The sequence below is a fragment of the Mastacembelus armatus genome, chromosome 20, assembly GCF_900324485.2.
Source record: "Mastacembelus armatus chromosome 20, fMasArm1.2, whole genome shotgun sequence".
In the NCBI taxonomy this organism is placed as follows: Eukaryota; Metazoa; Chordata; class Actinopteri; order Synbranchiformes; family Mastacembelidae; genus Mastacembelus; species Mastacembelus armatus.
The window spans coordinates 2,047,474-2,068,504 of record NC_046652.1 but is presented as its reverse complement, the minus strand read 5'-3'; the positions used below and the strand labels follow the sequence as shown (position 1 = coordinate 2,068,504).

Genomic DNA, 21,031 nt, shown 5'->3' with positions numbered 1-21,031 from the left:
GAAATGTGGGTAACAATGTGATGTCTGCATCAATAGGCCACTTCAGCCCAACATCCAAGAGTCATATGGGATCAAAACCCACATCAAAGCCTGGTCGATGCCACTATGAAAACTGAGCAGCAATTGAACAATTATTAAAGCCACATGGATATCCAACCACATTCTCTCTCTCTCTCACACACACACATGTATTGCTCTACGTCTTTGTCACCAAAATAGAAAGAGCACCGTTTGATGTCTGTCATGACAATACACCACCACTTCCAAATCCTGACATAAAGCTATCTGCCGTACAATATGTAAGCAAGTCATTTCCATCCATTTTAATGCAGCAAACACCTTTAATCCCTTCCATCCACTAACCAGTTGATCATTATTTGACACAAGGGAAACTGTCATAACTTGCAGTAACGCAACAGTAACATATAACAGAAAACCAAAGTGCATCCTGTGCACTGTTAAATGAGGCAGTATACAAGAATTTGCTTTGGCTGTATTGATTCCGCTTTTTACCCATTCTTAAGTAGTCAGGCTCATTTACTTCATTTGTCATGTAATTAATATCCAGATTAAGCTCTTTTTTCTTTTTTTTTCACACTAGTCTTTGATTAATGTTCCTATTTTTTCCACTGAGCCATGTGTGAAGGGCCTGTTTTAACTATCTGAAGGGAAAAAAGGACCAACATAAGTTGCACGTCTCAGATTTTGGTGGCGGATTTGATTGACATATAAAGACCAATCTGTGATTTCTAACTGAAAAGGGTCTGAAATCTTCCATTGTGTTCGTCTGTTTATGTTTAGTGGAACTTACAATTGAAGGATGAGTTTAAACTAAAGAACATTAAGTGATTTTAACACTGGTGCAATGTAAACTATTTAAAGGTCAGAGCCTGAAAAAAAGAAAACTTAAAATAAATAAATAAAAAGTTTTAGCATGAATCTTGCCCGGCAATGTCTCCAGGGCTGTTACAGAAACACGAAGCTGATGACATAAGGTGCTTGTGCGTAACAGACATATGTTGGATGCCCTTATTCCCTTTATGAGTGGGTGAGCTTATAACAAAACTGGCACAGCTCTTTATGGGGGAGAGAAAAGGAAAGAAAAGGGTCCCTTGTACCTCTTCAGCATCCACGTCCTCCTCGCTTTCAGTGGGTTCAGTGGGTTCTGGTGCCTTCACGAACCACCACTGGATCTCCAAATACACCGAAGCGGTTTCGCTCTGGAAGGCACACGCCATTTCTATGTTTTGTCCCTCTTTTACCGTCATGTTGGAGGGCAGATCCGTGAAGTGACCTGCGTATCAGAGAAGGCGGAGGGGTGAAATTATGAGAACACTTTGTGGTTTTACACACGCAAATAAGCACCTTATGAGTTACCGCCTGAGCTGTGTGTGCGTGTGTGTGTGTGTGTGCGTGTGCGTGTGTGTGTGTGTGTGTGGCCGCAGTGGAGAGCGGGTGACGCGGTCACAGCAGCTGCGTTACTGGAAGCAGGCGCTTGATGAAGGTGCGTTCTTGTTTTAATGGAAGCAGATGGCGGGGCTCCCCCCATGTCACCGAGACTGACGCATCTTCATCAGGAATTTACACAGCGCAGTCACACCATGGCTCCGTTAGTCACACACGACTTTATCTATTTCTGTCCAGCTATATTAGAAATATAACAACATGGACAAACCCTCAAAAGCTTAAAGGCAAAACGAATAAATGAAGGAAGAAACAGGCGGAGGCTGGAAAGAAAGGGGATATAGTCTAGTCTGGTGGCGACAATAGAGAAAAGCTGTTCATGCGTGTAAACTTTCATTGAAAGCATCATTCGTGTTCTGTTGGAGAAAGTACAGCAGCTTTAGAGCTTTAGAGGTTTGGACGCCTCCATCTGTGAAGCTGTGGTCAGGAAGAAAAGCACAGACTCGGGTTAAAAGTATAATCGAAGTCAGAGGAAGCGTCGCGCACAGGCTTCAGCACCACAGACAGCCGCATACAGCAGCGTCTGTGGTGCTGAAATCAACGGCTCAGTCCTCTCCATGCCAATAAAACAAGTTTTCTCTTTTACGTACAACGAACTAGTTTGAATCATGGAAGGAAATGAAAGACAAACGCAGCCTCTCGCTGTCCTCCACCTTGTCAAATGACTTGATTTCAAACAAGCACCAGTTGCGTTTTTTTTTTTTTGTCACCACCCGTAGAAAACGCACTGGTCTTTATTTTAATTTTTTTTTTTTATTTTGTCCCTCTCCAATCAGCCTCACTCCAAACATTTCATCTTTTCCTCACAGCAACCTCATCTGCTTTTCCACAAAGCCTGCGCACTTTTAACACTTTCTCCGACGAGCAGCTTCCACCATCCAGGACAGCAAAGCCGCCACGATGACACTGACAGTGAATATGCATGGCTTACCTTCAAAGGAGAATCCCAATTGCACACAAAATCCGGCTAAGAAAACAAATCCAACAGTATCATGAAAGGTCCACATCATTCCAATATAGAGGGCGAGATTTATTTACATCAGCCGAAGGGGAGAAGGACAAATCTTTCCAAAAAAAAAAATCGCCTACACACAAGCAAAATCAAGCAGTTGCTGAGCGAGTGTGTTTGAAAGCAAATTGCCGATGGAAGAACATGCTGTAAAACTACAGCCAGTCGCTGATCAACTTCTATTTTTTCCTCCTCTCTGTGTTTCTGCAGGCGAGGCTGTCGACTGCTTGGCTCTAATGAAATCTGTAAAATAACCGGGCTGCGGTCTCCGTCTGCGCTACCGGAGAGACGTCAGTCTACTGGATCACTGTGGCATCCACACACTCTGCACATCTAGTCCTCATCCGGTTCCTGCTGTCACCTTGACGGCTTGATTTTTGGACTGTATGTGTAATGAGCGATGAAGTGGACTTTGCTGGTGGTAACTTATGCAGCACTTTTTAAAATCACAGGTATTTTGAAGGCCGTCCAGCCGAAGCTGCTTCACAGAACAGAAACGAGCAGAGCAGAAAATCCCGCCTGTCATAAAAGTGTGTGAGCATATGTGTATTTATTGGGGGTGTGTCCCACTCCTGCAGCCAGTCTGAAGGGTTTTAAACAGTTTTAGCATCAGATGGGACTAAACAGGAATCAATGAGGGGGGTGTGGTTGGACCAGAGAGCTGCCAAAGCGCAGCACAAGTGTTGAATATGATTTTAATTTTCAGTAGCAAATAAAGGTCGTTGGACCTGAGGTGTTGAGATTAGATCAGTGTAATAAAGACAGATTCAAATCCTAAAACAATGCTGCCTTACTGCCACTGTATCTGTTCCTATTGTCTATTCCAGTTACAAAGAAATGTCAGTGAACATGAATCCACAGTCTGTGAAAATATGTACAGTAAAACTTTTAATGTCAGTGTCATTTTAAAAATTCACTTGAAAAAAAAAAAGTAACTCGCCCTTTAATTTCCTCAATAAATGGACTTTGAGGCTAAATTGAGGGAGAACAAATCTGACAGCTTTACATTCAGATGAAGCAGAGGAGACAGCAGCTGTCTGCGGCACTGAAGTCACTAACAACATGTGTCATATTTCATGCAAAGACTTATGGTGACCCTGACATGTAAAATACAGCAACATTTCAGAAAACATTTCAGATGATAGAAAAAGCAGGAAAACACTCTAAACACTATTAGACAGAACCCAACATAGTTAAGATCAGTGAGACCAAACAGATGTACAAACCTCAGTTGTTCACTGGCCATGGATGTTGATCAGGGATATGAGTGTGAGGTTGCATTTCAGTGAAGGTCATTAATATGAGATTAAGTATTTTAACCTATAAAGATATCTAAATGCTTAAACCCTAACACATGTTTAATAAAAGAAGCAGAACTGATTAGGCAGACCAGCTTCTGGATGCAAACATGCCATATTGTGAGATCTTGCTCAGCTGTTTGGATACAGACATATGTGGTTGACCCTAAGACAAAGAGGCTGTGTGTTAACAAGGACATGGTGAAGTGAATACTCGCTGAACTGAATCCACGCAGAACCCCATCTGAGAAACGTCTTAGATTTATTAGCTGCACTTCTAGTACTCTCCCATTTCATTCTGCCACTCTGCCCCAGAATTGGCAGCATCATTACCGCAGTATAACGCCAGGACCAGCTGATGAGTGATGCCAAGAAGAATCAGACAGGGGCCATAACTTTGAATCAGGAACTTGGGAATAAATGTTTTTCTATGTCCTAAAAAGCACAAAACTTGATGTGCTTTAAGTCAACAAATCAAAAAACTGTGTTAGTTTCTGTCTTAGCATCTTCAGACTGAAGAAGCCACGTGGATAAGTGGTTAAGAGTTTCACCTCAACAAAAAGAACTTCAGCTGCCATGACTCAGTTTCTAGATGCATTTTACATACATCTAGAAACTAAAACAGCTTCAAATGACAACAATTACTAAACAATCACAGAGACAAAGAGTGCTGTGTGGAACTTTTAGGCAATGTAGATGTTTTAGATTCTACCATCAGGTGTTGGACTGATCCCAGGTTCAGTGTGCAGGACACACTAGAGTTCATGAAGAACTATTTTCAGAGGCAAGAAGAACCAGAAGTCCTGCAGCAGATGGCCTGACCCCCAAAGAGCCCTGATCTGAGCAGTGTGGGATCATATGAAGAGACAGAAACACTGGGACAGTCTGAATGTACAGAAGAACTGCAGCAGCTTCTCCAAGGTCAAAGAACCAGGAGAAACTATGCGCAGGTCAAACCATAGAGGACTGGTTTAAGGGCAAAAGGGAGAGCTGCAAATACTGATTATATATATTTTCATGTTTTATCTTTGACAAGGATGAAAAAGAGACACAACCAGTAACATTGGCTGAAGAGGAATTCCTCACTCATTCACTCATAAACACAGACCTCCTCCCTGCCTAGAGAATATCACTCCACAGAGCTACATCCCATTTATTTATGACATAGTTGTAAGTTCTAAATTCCACAGCACCTCTGGATCAGACCTGCATGATGTTCAGAGGGACCTTCTGACCTTTCCTCTTTACAGAACTGCTTCCTCCGGAATGTTGGGACTTGCTTGAAGTCACTGCTGCCAAAGAAGGTTCATCCACCTCTTAGCTCCAAGGGTTTACTTACTTTTTCCTCCAGCATCGTGGATGTTTAAAGGCTGTGTTCAATAAAGACACAAGAAATTCAAATTATAAGTTTATCACATTGGGTTTGTGTATTGCTGATGAAGACTAGATCACATTTTATGGCAGCAAAGTTAATGCAGAAAACCAGTTAATTCCAATTCACATTTCTCGCCACTGTACACTTTTTGTTTCTACAGAATATCCCTTCAAATAAAACCCATGGGAAGTTTCCATCTGAACTTGGAACAAAGAGTTTCTTTGTTATGTTGTGTGCAAATGAAGTTAGTGCTGTTTGCTGGGCTCCACCAGTAGCCTCAATATAAAACAACCAGCTGCCACTGGAGGAGTCAAAGCCAGCTGAGTTAAGAAGACTTTTGATGGTCGGCTGCTCCTCAGGCTTGGCAATGGCAGAAGAAAAGAAGATGAGAACTCTTTAAATAGGCAACATATGGATATATGGATTTCACTTTGAACAAAATGTAATCATGGTTCATTATGGTTCAACCTAATAAAAAAAGATGATCACACCAAAAATATATTTTCAACAATGAAGCAACTTATGTTTTCATTATTGAACATTTCTGATCTTTCTCACATAGTAAGAATGATAACACCCTCTTTTCTCCAAAACAAGTAAAACAGATCTGTGCTCTTTGTACAGCATATAAAACAGTCATGCATTAACTCTTTTCTCTAAAGAATTGATTGAAGATTCATTTTATTTGTGCTTCTCATGTTTGTAAACAATAACTTTGTGAATCATGGTTGTTTATAAACAGACTTTTAAATAAATCTGTTTGTGAATATATAATTCAGCTAACTACAAAGTAAAAGATTTTTAGGATATAATTAAATATTAAGATAGTGCAATGATTGCACTGACTATGCAACTAGACCAAAGAATGATGTCTTCTGTTCACCTTTGCAAAAGCTCATATCTCAACTAATTTAATGTTGGATTTCTTAGTTGTAATATAAAACTCTAATAAGTTGCATTAATTTTCCCAGTGGTAAAAAAAAACTTTTAATGTTTTCATAAGTTTGCAACATTTAATACTTACTCTGTAACATTTTAAAAATCCAGCACATAATTAGATTTAAATATTTATCTGAAAGTATCAAAATAGAAGAAAACCAATATGTCATATGATATGTAATTAAGTTTTATTATAGTTAATTTAACTGACAAAATGTTAAATGCAGTTTGTTCTATCTATCCATCCTTTATCTATACCCACTTATTCCTAATTATATTACATATTATGTAACAGTGATCTGCTGGAGCCTATCCCAGCTCTCTTTGGGTGAAAGGCAGGTGTACACCCTGTACAGTCCATCGCAGTTTATTTTTTACATTTTTTTATTATTTTTATTATGAGTTTTTTTTTTTTTTCATGTCCTTTTTTGAAATTGTAAAATGCATTTTGGAACTTACAGACTAACATAAATGTCATCCAAAAAGGACATTTCATTTGCTGTAAATCTCCAGTACGAGCCAAGACAGGCTAGACAGTAACACATCAGTGCGATTTTGGCTCCCATTACAGTGATACACCAAACGAGAGCTTCTGTGCTCAAGACACAGCACATGATCTGATTACTAGATGACGTTTTAACTGCTGTAATTTTTGTTTCTTTTTAGCTTGTTTTATTTTTTCAAACCAAATCAGAAAATCGCAATGTCACTACTTTTTTCAAATGACTTTATTCTAAAGACCTCTGGGCCCTATGTAAAAAGTGACCAAAGCAAGAAGTAACAAGGTGTTATGCATCAACAAAACACTGTTGATTACTCTCGTGGATTGGTTTCAAACAACAAACTGTGGTCTTCATGTCAGTGTCCTGTGTGTAGTCAACCATCCAAATCCACCCCCACCTCCTCCCACAAATTAATATTTTGTTGATCCATCCTTTTAGTTCAGCCTCCTCCCTGCAGAGACTTTGCTGCTCTATTGTAATGTCACCTGACTTCCTCCTCTTCTCCTCATAATTACCATAGCTGAAACAGCTGGTGCTGTTATTATTCCGAATACAGAACAGACCTACATTTAACTGTGTATATTTAAGAAAATGTTCACTTGTAATAAAAATATAGTTTTAGATCAACAAAATATTCCTTTTTTATTATTTTACTGTAAGACCGCAACCTTGTTGACTGTCATAGGCCAAAACGTTTTATTTTCAAAATCCTGGCTACTAGTCATTTGTAGGTCTGTTTCTAATGTGTTTAAGAACAAACATATTTACTGTATTTTCAATATTTGTTGATCAACTGCTGCAGACATTGAGCATTACAAATATTTATAAAATTAAGTGTGTCACCTCTGCTGTAGCAGACCTCAGTGAATCTCCATAGTCAAGTAATACAGTCTGCCCTGCCAGTACAATAGCCATTAGGCAGTGAAACCACAGTTTAGCTGGTTCCCTGCCAGCATCCATTTTGTCAGCCTGAGCACACTCCACAAGGCTCGCTGTGTGCAACAGAGTGCATCAAAAAATAATTAAACACTTTTTCCAGGGTGATGATGCAAGCAGTAATTAATTACCTTTGAATTCAGTAATGTTCATTAATGCAACTGCCACAATAATAATGCTTTCTAGCAAATTGTCTCATCTTTCATTATCTTGCTGCCCAAGTTTTCATGGTTATATCTAGTTGTGGAGAACAACTAGCATATAAATAAGACTCCAGAGTCTGCATTCTATACACTTATACACTTGAGGAAAATGTTCCCATATACTTTACATTTTATAAATGAAAAACTTATTTCAAGCCTTATTATTGCCTTAATAACAAAGTAATTATTTAAATTACAACTGCAACATCGTAGTTTACATGTAAATCATTGGACAATCACAATTTCCACATCGAATGTGTGTTTCCAGGTGTTTGTGTATTGTCGTGCAGTTTGTGTATGTGTAGAAAGTCCAGTAATGAAAAAAGCCTTAGTGGCTCCAGAGGTATCTGTGAAAAGTATAATTAATTGCTTCAACACAGACTCAAGAGATGTTAATGGAGTGATGTCACTTGTTTCAGTGTCACCAAAGGTTAAAAAGAGAAACTTCACAGTGCAGAGCTATTGGTCATTAACAAAGGAGGTTTAGTAGTTAGCAGTGTGGTAATAATGAAGCCTAAAAAATGACAATATGTTACTGCAGCTAGAGCATGACTTGGATGGCTAAGAGACTGACATTTATGGAGATGGATTAGAGAAAGCATTTATTCTTGTTAACTTTTCAGTTATTATTATACTGGGGTCGGTCTGATCCCAGTGTCAGGGAGGAGCCAGTGTTAACAAAACACAAGAGCTAAAGTTAAGGTTATAATATGTCACAAAACTGTGACACATTAGTTTTCATATCCATTAAGTCAACACATATCTACTTGGGAATTTTAAATGTTGCCAAATTAAGACAGACACATATTCTAGCTTTGAACTGCAAAGCTAGAATATGTGGTAGAGGTTTCTCATCCACCTTCATGTGCTCTTGTTTATTCGCTCACCTATGTTTTATAACAACTTCAGTGAGGACCTGAGAAATTGTTAACACTGTTCTATAGCTCCAAGTTAAACAAAAGGTGACACCTTGGATGAATACCATTCATGCTCTGTGGAAGAAGGATAAGCTCCAGGTATCACGACCTAAAGCAGTGTTTCGCAGATTATCAGGTAGCGATGCAGCTAGCTAAATCAAATTATCTGTCTAATGCTATTTATCACAATAATCCTCATGTTACATTTTCTATTATAAATTCACTTGTTAACACCTGCTCTAGATATGATCCAAACAACTCAATGGGCACCTGTTAGGAGTTTCTTCACTATTTTAATAAAAATGATTTCCAGCAAGAGGAAATGCTCTGGTGATGCTTCTTTTGAGATGCCGCTCTCTCCTATATGTTCCACCACTTTTCATCAGTTTTAGCCAGTGTCAATCTCCAGTCTGTCAGTCATGTTTCATCAGTTAAATAATTCATGTTTCCCTCTGGATGAGTGAGGCTTTTTAATGATGTTTCTCATGTTATTGACTCTAATTCTCTTGACTTTGGTAACAGCTGCTTATACAAAGGAATAGTTCCCACCATGTATCAACATGCCATAGTGTTACCTCTTCTTAAAAAATTGAACCTAGATTCTGCTGTTCTTTGGAAGTATTGACCAGTTTCCAAGATGCCATTCATGTTGAAAGATTTAGAGAAGATTGTGCTTATCTAATTGCAATCATTCCTAAAGGACAATGGTACAAGGAACTCTTCGACTCCAGCTTTAAAGCCAGTCATGTCACTGAGACAGCTTTGTTAGATTACCAGTGATGCTTAAGAGTGGGTGCTGCTTATCTTGTTCAATCTTCCAGCAGCCTTTAATACAGTTAGCCATGGTATTCTAGCACATTATCTGTGTAACTATGTTGTAGTTAAAAGTACTGTTCTAGATCAGTGTAATTCATAATTATCACATAGGAGCTTTGCAGTTAACATTGGTCCCTCATTTTCCCATCTGGTTCCCCTTACCTTGGGTGTTCCACAGGGGTCAGTTCTGGGTCTTATTTTATTCTCATTATATTCACTACTGTTAGAGTTTTTAAACAGGTATGGCTTTCTTTCGATTGCTGTGCTAAGCACATTCAGATCTATGTTCTGATAAAAGTACAAAAGATAAACTCACAAATTAATCAGAAGAACATCACACTGAGTAAACAAAGTGTGTTCACTCACTGGCTTTTTTATTTCAGCAGCTCTGACTTACACTCGTTTCACTGCTGACTGCCTCTATCTCAACTTTTATGTATGCAAATTTTTTTGACAAGTAGAGAACAAAGGAACTAGAAGATTTAGTCCTTGAAAGTTGCACCCTCCTTTGTTTGTTTTTGTGGTTAAACAATTTTTGCCTCATGTTCATGATCAGAACCCCAAGTCAAGTTTTAATATATACTTTGAATATGACATCAGCAAAAGCCATACCAAGTAATCCAGCAGAGCCAAACTGTCAACTCAGTAAGCATAACAGAGGATGACAATGGACACAAATTCAGACCTCACAACTTCCTAATGGGTTGACACAAACTACAGTAAACCTGGTTCCAGGTTAATCTAATTTAGAGATTATAGTCTGATGTCTCCAAATTATAGTCTGAACCTGTGTACATAGTTTAAATAACTTTCGCAAAAATCCACAAACTGGCGAAATGTACTACCTATATCAAGGTAGTATTAATGCAGAGTGTTGTATATTATACAAATTCCAAATTTGTCCTATACAAGTAAAACTGACATTGTGTTTTTTGTCATTAATGACACATGTTCTGTTTGATTGATCCCAGGGCAGTAAAATTGCTTACAATTTGTTTCACACTGCTGACCTTTGACAAATGAGATATTTGTGGGGAATCACTATACTGTGAAAAACCCTCGCCCCTACTCCTTGATCTTATCAGCATTGATTGAGGCAAACACTATTGGTGAGGGAAACCTGTAAGCCTTTCTCTGACTATAATGCTAAGCCAGTCACACATCAATGAAAACATCTCATCAAACATTTATGCTATCAGCTCTGCAGCAAATCCATTTGAATCGGCCTACCCCAGGTATAATTACAACCCATGACGAAAAATATCTCTCTTCAGCAAAGTTACAGGGTCACATTCAGGAGTTATGCTTCTAACAGTGAATTGCATGTGATGAAGTAATTAAAATCAGCATGAAAATCATGACACAGTTTCTTACTTAATACTAATTACCTGCCTCACCATGGTGGATTCCAGCAAGCCCACTGTATTTTTGTCAATAAGATTATGTAAACCCAAGGTCTCAGCTCAATGTGTGTTTAATGAAATAATAAGGAGCAATATGTAGCACAAGATGATAAACTGTTGTGAAATCAAATGTATTTTTGAGCCTACTGGTTAAATAACTGATACAGAAAAGTCTATCAAGACTTTTCTGTAGAGAGGAGGCTGGAGATAAATCGAGGAGTGACAAGAGTGAATGAAAAAGCTATGTAGAAAGATTGAGAATGAGTATTGTGGTAATGTTGATATGTAGACTATAAATTGTTATTCTCTAAAACTTACTCCATTATGGAGCTTATGTTTTATGCAAAGACTCCATTTCCTTTTCACCACATGTATGTTTGCTTAGCAGTGTGTCTCATTTGTGTTTGATTTTTTTGTCTGTACATTAAAGTTCAACAATTTTTAGAGCTTTTGTTTATTAAAGAGACCAACCGATTTATGCAGTTCAAACTGGTAGCAGGCCATTCACTAATATATGAGTATTTTTAAAAAATGTAAAACATTTGTCCTGAAGTACTGTAGCTCTGTCCCTAAAAGTCAGGGCTCAAACAGTCCACTGCAGGTATGGGTTGGCTGACTATGAATAATTGAAATAAATGTATTAATTTTTATAATTTCTTTATTAACTATCAGTTTGCACTTGTTTGGATTGTTGGAGACATCAAACTTATTTGTTTTTACTAAATAATTATATTTTTATTTTCAGCAGTCAACAGATGAGTTACTAGGTCCATTTGCTTTCTGACTCTAGGGACAAAGGAGCAGGAGATCCAGCTTTGGGGCAGTGTTTATATTGTGAGCACTAATAACAAACCTTACCAGCCCAGAAAAAAGCTTTTTTTTTTTCCTTTTCCTGCTCCCGTTGGGGGTCGCCACAGAGAATCAATTTATCTGCATGAGTGACGTAGTTTTACGCCAGATGCCCTTCCTGACACAACCCTCTTATTTACTCGGACTTAGGACCGACACTAAGATCGCACTGGCTTGTGCAACATCAGTGTTGGGTGAGACTAATGGACCCTGGTCTTCCAAAGTGGTCTTCCATCCAAGCACTAACAAGGCCCTGCTTAGCTTCTGAGATTTGATGGTATTGGGCACTTGCAGGATGTGGTGGCTGCCTACCATCCCAGACACAGTAAAAATATTCACCCTACTAAACAATATAGCAACAATGTAAATTGGGTTATTTCAAGCTAATAAAAGCAACTGGCACTAAGAAGGAGGCCATGTTGATAATAAGCAATAAACAATACTCTGCCCTTCAGGACATTTCTAGACCATACCTGTCAACACTCCCGTTTTTCCTAGGAGTCTCCAATACTTCACACCGATCTCCCGACCCCTCCCATTTTGTTATTTCTCCCATGGAACTCATGTAATTTGTGTGGCCCAAACATCATTATATAATCACATCAGTACTGTCCAGATCTTGAATGAAACACATCATATAAACTTTAACTCATTTGTGACCTCAACCTGGCAACCTGCAACCCAGTTTTGCTGATGATATCTGGCCAGGTAGCAGGTGTCAGAAGTTGAATCAAGTACCCCTGGTAGAAATGGGAGGACAAGAACACAAAATATACATCTGAATTTAAAAACAGCTGGACAGAAAAATTTATTCTCATATCTCGATATATCTTTTTTTTTAAACCTGTCCTTTCCAGCTGCTTAGCATTCTGTATAGAGGATCTGGATGCCTTGCCGAGCCAACAGAGTTGCTTTTCCAAGAGGTGTTGAACCAACTCCTCTTGTTGAATAGAACTTGTTTATTTTGGTGATGAGCTACAGGATAAGTCAGGGGGTGGGGGGACAGAAGGGATAGAGAAAGAGAGTAGATAGAAAAGAGAGAAAGAGACAACAGAAAACAACTGCAGAGATGCATATACAGTGCAAACAATCTCAGTGCTTATACTATGTCAGCAATACAATGTGAGACAAAGTCACTGATAATAATGCATTACTATTGTCAGTGATAACAATACAATACAATATTGTTAATAATTATAGTGCCCAGAGGCAACTGAGTGCTTAGAGCCATCAGGTCCCCAACACCACTCGCACAGAACTCAGAGCGACAAGACCGCATCCAACCACCCCCACTATGCAACGGAATTGATTATTGGGGAACAGGAACATTATTAGGGAATGTAATGCAGCCTATTCGTCTTTTGATGAAGCATGTATTATCTACAGGTTAATATGATCTAGGAGTAGGTTTTTATATTGAATGATATTAAGCTTATTGTTTTTTACTTTGACTCACAGTAAAGAGCACACTAAATGTGTTTGCACCAATACCCATATCAATATAGCTTAAATCACCTAATAAGCAAAGTGAGGGGGAAGCATGGATCAGGTGTCTTAACCAAGATGATAGGTCTTCACATGCCCTGTGCCAAAACATTGGGACAGGTATGCATAGCCACATTGTGCTTATGTAGGTGTCAGAAGTTTTACCCGTACATTTACCATTGAAAGTAGGCACAATTCAAGTTGACTACATTGGCATAATGATTTCAGTTCATTCTTCTGGAAAGGGGTAAAGGTTCTTGATTGTATAATATCTTCAATATATATTTTATTTCTTTGTCATATCACACTGACAAATTTAACATTTTCTTATTTAGCAGGATGTCAGGATTGTTATAAATAAATTGATGTTTGTATGTAGTAGTTGAAGACTTTTAAGGAATTTCCACCAGGCTGTCAGAGAAGTGTTCATGCACCCATTCGGAATGTTGTCATGCTTTTCAATAGCCCGTTTGCTTTTCCCTTTGGATTATAGTTATGGGTCAGTAGGTCCCTACTTACCTACTGGAAGGTTCAGTAGGTCGTTATCATCCCACAGATCTTCATTGTTGTCATTACGTAAGCTATTGCCTTAGGTTTAAGCACAACAACTGTTTGGTTATATTTCGGCATTAAAACATGTTGGTTAGGGTTAGGAAATAAAACGTCTCGGTTAGGGTTTAGGAAATAAAACATCCTGGTTAGGTTTAGGAAATAAAATGTCTCGGTTAGGTTTAGGAAATAACATGTCTCGGTTAGGGTTTAGGCAATAAAACATCCTGGTTAGGGTTAGGAAATAAAACGTCAAAGTCATAGTGGGCACTGGAATCCCACCTGACAATGGCAAAGAGGCAGAGTACACCCTGTACAGATCGCTAGACTTATCACAGGGCTGACACACAGAGACAGACAAACACTCACATTACTATTGACCAATAACTGAAAGCTTATCCAGTGAAGAAAAAAATTATCTGGTGAACAAAAAAAGGCTACAAAGAGGTGTAAGACTTAAATCAAAACTTACAGTGAATTTAACAAAATGAGACATCCAACAAAACAAATGGGACAAAAGGAAGAGAAGAAATGGTTCCAGTGAAAAATAATAAATTCTAGTTATTGTTGGAGGTATTCTACATGTAATTCGATATATAAGCTAACTACATAATACACTACTTGTAATAGTGAACATAATTACCTATGGCCTTATGAGGGCACTGTGACTCCATCTAACACTTTTATGTACCAGCTTATCACCCAGTTGGTCCAGCTTTGACCCAAGCTTTTATCTTGGTGTAGGATGTTCGTACTTGAATCCATGCAGGTTTCTGTATTGATGTCTATAATTATACAGGTCAGAGTGAAGCAGTTTCTGTCTCTGGAATCCAGGCTCCTTTCTGGCAGTCTACTCATTCTCCCCTGCTGAGATGGTTGATCTGTGGAGGATCATAGTGGTCAAAGTGGTCTGGCATTTCCGCAGTTGTGTGTGCGATCAAGTGGCAGGTTGTTTTTAGTTTAGTTTTGTTTTTGTCTATTGTTTGTTTGCTTTTTTACTTAATCTGTAAGGGGCCTGAATCCATATGGATTCAGGTCTCCAAACAGTGTCTGTATCAGCATGTACCCAGACGTCTGTCTGCTCAGGGAGATACTGTGTTAATTGCTGTGAGGACCTTAAACATTCTACTGGACGACTGATTATCTGACCACATAACGGAAAAACTAGAAGACATCACGACTATCCACATTACAATGTAAAAATTGTTTAATTACAGAAGACATGACGTCAACTCTTCTCCGCCATTTTCTTCTTCACAGCTGCTCACTGTGTCACCTGCAAACAGATACATCACTAGATCTAACTAATCAATAAAAACATTTGTTGCCAAATATGTTAATATTTTTTATTAATCTATTGGTTGTTGCAGTTCAAAATTAAAGCATTTTGATATCTGTCTAGGCTGCTGTTTTAAACGTAGAGCTGGGTGCACAAAAGATTATTCATCAGGTCATCCAGATAAAACATCACAGAAAATAAAGACAAGACACTACAAGACAAAGAAAACATGTAGGAGTTTACAGTAAAAACTACTATTTTCAGAAGACTATTTTTTGTTGTTTTATTACTTTTTAATGACAGTGACTTTTGTTCATATTATTTAAATCTGTAAAAGATATGTTTTCTAGTTTTAATTTATACTTCTGGTACGTTTGCTGAAGTAATGTACTTTCCTTTTCTTTCTTTGAATATGACCATATTGATGTGCAATTCCTCCCGAGTAATAAATGTTGCTATGTTTTAACAATAAATGCCTGTTATACTTACACTCGGTTTTTGCTAGTTTGGCAATGCACCGCCCTTTCCTTGCCCTGAAAAGTGTGGTCTGCTGTCCAATACATCACATTTCATCTTTGAGTTTACTTCCAACTTCTTCATAATTCCTAGGATGAAGTAATAACGACTGATTTAGTTATCTGTATATTAAACCTATAAAAGGTCTAAAAAAATTCACCCCCAGAAGAGCAATCTTCTAGCACGAGTCACATACACAAAAGTATTTCCTTTTACACTTATTATAACAAGAACAAGAATTACATTTGATGACATTATTGGAATTATACTCTGTTGTGATTTATAATTAATTTTTAATTATTCATTTATTCAGTTTATTTTTTTCCCCTTTTTAAGTTGGTCTGTGAGTCTCAAAAAAATCCAGTGCCCATGCCCAAGTACAGAGTTAACACAGTTCTTTGATTATAACCCAGCTCGATTTTTCGCTTCTATCAGGCCCATAGACTAATAGATTTAAGAACCAAATTTTTTGTGAGAGACAGGCAAACATGAGGTTGGACCTCTGTGAGCCCAGAGGATGACAGGCAGTCCTCCTGCATCATTAACCCAAGTGTGTTGTGAGGACCTACTGCCATTGTGCGGTGGAGATTTTGGCACGCTGTGTTATCAGTAGTGATGGAGAGACTGATTGCTATCTACACAAGGGGAGGAAACTTTCACAGCCCATCTATCACCGCATCAGATAAACAGATGGAAGACTGTCAGCAGGACAGTCTGAGCACACTGCCTCCCCTGCTGTCCATTAAAACTGAGACTTCAGTGAATCAATCAAAGAGTTAAAGATGCACCCCAGGTAAGATAATCTTTAATACAAAAGAGGGGTTTATCATTCTTTACAAAGGACAACCCCTATTAATATTGATTCAGATGTCAGATTCGCACGACTTTCTAAAATTATACTGATGGTGGAATTGTTATTGCTTAGGAAATCCTTTCCATAGAAACTGGTGGTTGATGACATACTGTAATTACCATGTCACTGATTATGAACAGATGGAGAAGAATGGTGTGAGATTTAAAAGATGTAAAGAGTTTAGAAGGCAGGAATAATGCAATAAAAATAATAAACCCTATTGAGTTTCATCGAGGGAAATCTACTTACAACTGTTTTTAAAGTTTGACTCATACTAGGGACTAATAATCAAACAAACTTTATGAAAGTGTAATACTCACTCTCATAATAAACCTAATTTTACATTAAATGCTAGTTCCTTTCACTGTCCAGAGACATGCAGGTTAGGTTAATTGGTGACTCTTAACTACCTGCAGTTGTTACAGCTCGTCTGTCTTTACGCATCAGCCCTGTTACAGAATGGCATACTATCCAGGCTGTACGCTGCCAAAATTATTTGACACAACAAACTATTAAACAGGTGATTCAAACTTGGGTTTTGCACATCTAAATGATTCCTCAGTAGTTTGGTCCAATACCTTGTTAAATAATATTTGATAATTATAATTGACCCAGAATAAAACAGCACATGTAACTCCTTCTGGTTAGAGAACAAGAATTACTAAAGTGCATAAATGTCTCTTGTGGACTGTTGTATGCCAACAGAATTCAACAGTTATATGTGCACACATATGCAGTACTACTACAGCATACTGTTGATAATAGTAATTAGTACATGGTATGTTTAAGATATATCCATTGTTAGAAATACCCTACAAAGTACACCAACATTATTAATATATTATTATAATTAATAATCTGTAATATTGCATTGCATGACACCGAAAATCCAGCATTTTGCTTTAAATATGAAAGTGTAACTAAGAAGCAGCAGTGTCTCCCTGGACTGATCAGCACACACCTCCACACACACTGACAGTCCCATTCGCTGTATCTGGAACTGATTGTTACAGTGCCCATGGTAATTATGCCCTGGAAGATTGCAGATTGGGACCTTGCTTTCTGATTGAATGCTGGCAAAACTAGAGGGAGGACAGGCTGGCAACGTGGCAGAGTAATAAGCACACAGCACAGTCCTGACTGTAAAACAACTGGCCCTGTAACTTTAACATCCACTGCTGCTGACTGCATATGTGTGGTTGCTCTGTGTGGGAAAGCAGAGTTGATTCATGTCTCCAGTCAGTGACTCACCTTAAAACACTGAAGGACAATGACAGGATTTGTACAGTTATGACAATAGCCTACTCAGCTGTAAATCTGAGGTACATGAGATATTCCAGTCTGTGGAATGTCTCCACCCGGGTGGTCCTAATACTGAGTTTGAACCTTATCTATTATAAAACAGGACTTGTTGCCATCATTATGATAAGGTCATACAGCACCACCGCCATTCTGAAAAGGTCAAAATCTGACAATTCAGGATATGTAAACAAAATGCCGCAGACAAAGCTGTAGTGTTTTAGATTCATCATTGTTTCCTCAGTGGCAACAGTCTGAATTTAAGTTGCTATAATATCAACATTATAAAAGTGAGGAACAGTCGAATTTTTCTTTATTCCACAACATGTTTGGTATCATATTAGTAATCATGTCTAACAGATCTGGTTCAGTTTGTTTAATAACTTTCATCCATTACTGAGGGGAGACTCATTTGTGAGTTGAAGATGGAGAACACAGTGAGTGCTTGATGGTATATACACAATTATAATGGAATTCTTTCTTTAAAAAAGAAAAAAAAAAACACACTTGCTGTCTTTTCTGAATAATCTGCAGCCTTGCTGTCCCTTTGCCATGTTCCCTGGAAAGCACTTTGTTTCATTAACACAGAATCTTGAGATTTTTATGAAGAGTGAAAAAAGCCATGAAAAGGTCAAATACACCACTTAGCATTCTAGAAGAATCCAGCTTCAACCTGCAAGTCAGTCTGTCATTAAATCACCAGCGGCGCCATCACTGCTACATGCAATGTGATGACATCAATAACCCATCTCCAGCAGCATCTGGTTAGCCTGCTGAATTGATCATCATTATCCTGATGGCCATGTGCTGCTGGCACTAAAAGGCTGGATCTATGGAATTAAAGTTGTAGGCTAAGATGTCTTTTCACAGCATAATCAGCATACCCAAACTCTGTCAGAGTGAATTTAAAATCAATTTCATGGGTCCACTCCAAAGCGTTTTTGGAGTCTTTGTGTATTAACATTGGTACAGTGTAAGTATTGAATATTTTTGTAATTAAAGGTGACATAGAAAACCCCTTTTAAGCACAACACAATTAGTTATCTGATGTCCTAAGAAGACTACTGCAACAGCCTTATGTAAAAAGTCAAGCATCATCCACTACAGGCTACCTCTCGACCTTCCCGTAGTAGGCAAGCCAGAATGACTGATAAAATGTGTCTCAAAATGTCTTTCATGATCTTTCCAAGCACAGACTAGTAATGAATGAGGACATCAGGGAGGTTAAGAGTCCCATATATTTGATAGAGTCTGCAGCCACGTCTGTGGATGGGATGTCTCAGAACAGTGAAAAAGCAAAACCTGCACTGCACTGTAAGTGCCTCACATGGTAGACTTGAGTCCATGCTAACCACCCTCCATACAACCAGCCAGGGTGTGCCAACGGCTCAGCTAAATACTACGCTAAAGCAAATTGGGCTTAAGAAGACACGTGAAAGCACAACATTCAAACCAACATTATTTGACCCAGTGTGAGACGAGGTTAGTTACACGTTGTCACTTCCATTTATTTTGTTTTGTACATAACTATGTTAGCTGACTGTGCTATTTGATGCTAGGCCTAGAGGCCTAGAGGCCTGAGGACAATAACCAACTATAGGACTCCATCCCCCTCCTCAATAGGCAATCAAACGCTGGTGAACGATCTGAATGAGTTTTATTGCAGATTTGAATCACCCCCCACCCGGTCTGATTGTCCTCCAGAGCAACCTTTAACACCTCCAACCATCAACCCCCTCTTCCCCGCTCCGATACTTCAGACCAGTGTGGACGATGTGTGTCGGCTCTTCAGGAAGCAGAAGAGAAGGAAAGCACCAGGACCAGATGGGGTTTCACCATCATGCCTCAGAACCTGTGCTGACCAGCTGGCTCCCATCTTCTCTCTGATCTTCAACAGATCACTGGAACTGTGTAAAGTCCCTGCATGCTTCAAACGCTCCACCATCATTCCCATCCCCAAGAAGCCAAAAATCACGGGACTCAACAACTACAGACCAGTGGCTCTGACATCCGTGGTCATGAAGTCCTTTGAAAGACTGGTGTTGGCCCACCTGAAGAACGTCACTGGACCCTTCCTGGACCCCCTGCAGTTTGCCTACCGATCCAATCGGTCTGTGGATGATGCAGTCAATATGGGGCTGCACTACATCCTGCAACATCTAGACAAACCAGGGACTTATGTAAGGATTCTGTTTGTGGACTTCAGCTCGGCATTCAACACCATCATCCCATCACTCCTCCAGAATAAACTCTCCCAGCTCTCCGTTCCTGACTCTACCTGTCAGTGGATTACAAGCTTCCTGACGGATAGGCAACAGCTAGTGAGGATGGGGAAATTTACTTCTGGCTCCCGCATCACCAGCACCGGCGCCCCCCAGGGGTGTGTTCTCTCCCCACTGCTCTTCTCCCTCTACACAAACGACTGCACCTCTTGTGACTCCTCTGTGAAACTCCTAAAGTTTGCAGATGACACCACTGTCATTGGTCTCATCCAGGACGGTGAAGAGTCTGCATACAGACAGGAGGTGGAGCAGCTGGCTCGCTGGTGCAGTCACAACAACTTGGAGCTAAACACGCTCAAAACAGTGGAGATGGTTGTGGACTTCAGGAGAAATGCCCCCACCCACCCCCCTCTCACCATTATGAACAGCACTGTGGCACTAGTGGAGTCATTCAGGTTCCTGGGCACCACCATCTCTCAGGACCTGAAGTGGACTTCCACATCGACTCCATCACGAAGAAGGCCCAGCAGAGGTTGTACTTCCTGCGCCAGCTGAAGAAGTTCAACCTTCCACAGACACTGCTGACCCAGTTCTACTCAGCGGTCATCGAATCTGTCCTGTGCTCCTCCATCACTGTCTGGTTTAGTTCTGCCTCTAAATCAGACATCCGAAGACTTCAGAGGACAGTTCGGACCGCCGAGAAGATCATCGGTGTTCCCCTACCCACCCTCCAAGTCCTGTTCACCTCCAGAGTGAGAAAAAGAGCTCAGAAAATCACTCTGGACGCCACCCACCCGAGTCACCACCTCTTCCAGCACTTACTGTCTGGCCGGCGCTTCAGAGCTCCAAACATCAAGACAGCCCGGCACAAAGGAAGCTTCTTCCCTCAGGCCATCCAACTCTTAAACTCGTAGCTCTCCACCATTCCCTTCCACCACCTGCACTATGACACTTGCACCTTTTTGCTCTTTGCACACCAATTAGTTCCCCTTTCATCCTGTTTCTCAGGTTATCTGTGCATTTTTCTCTTAGTCTTTTAGTTTTTTGTAGCATTTCTGTTTACTGTTTGACCCTTTGTAGCATTTGTATTTATGTCTGTTTGCACTGGAGTACCTC

The 21,031-nt window shown here is 39.4% G+C and overlaps 1 protein-coding gene across 1 annotated transcript in view; it reads right to left on the bottom strand.

Annotated features, from left to right (window-relative positions):
* The window catches only part of vstm2a (V-set and transmembrane domain containing 2A), a 169,310-nt gene extending 166,832 nt beyond the window's left edge, over positions 1–2,478 (bottom strand). Inside the window, exons 1-2 of the mRNA XM_026292848.1 lie at positions 2,396–2,478; positions 1,119–1,294 (exon numbers count right to left, since the gene is read on the bottom strand). Of these exons, the coding sequence (XP_026148633.1) occupies positions 1,119–1,294; positions 2,396–2,474 (255 nt within the window). The 5' untranslated portion in view covers positions 2,475–2,478. The remainder of the gene's footprint in view (positions 1–1,118; positions 1,295–2,395) is intronic.
* Positions 2,479–21,031: the final 18,553 nt, after the last annotated feature.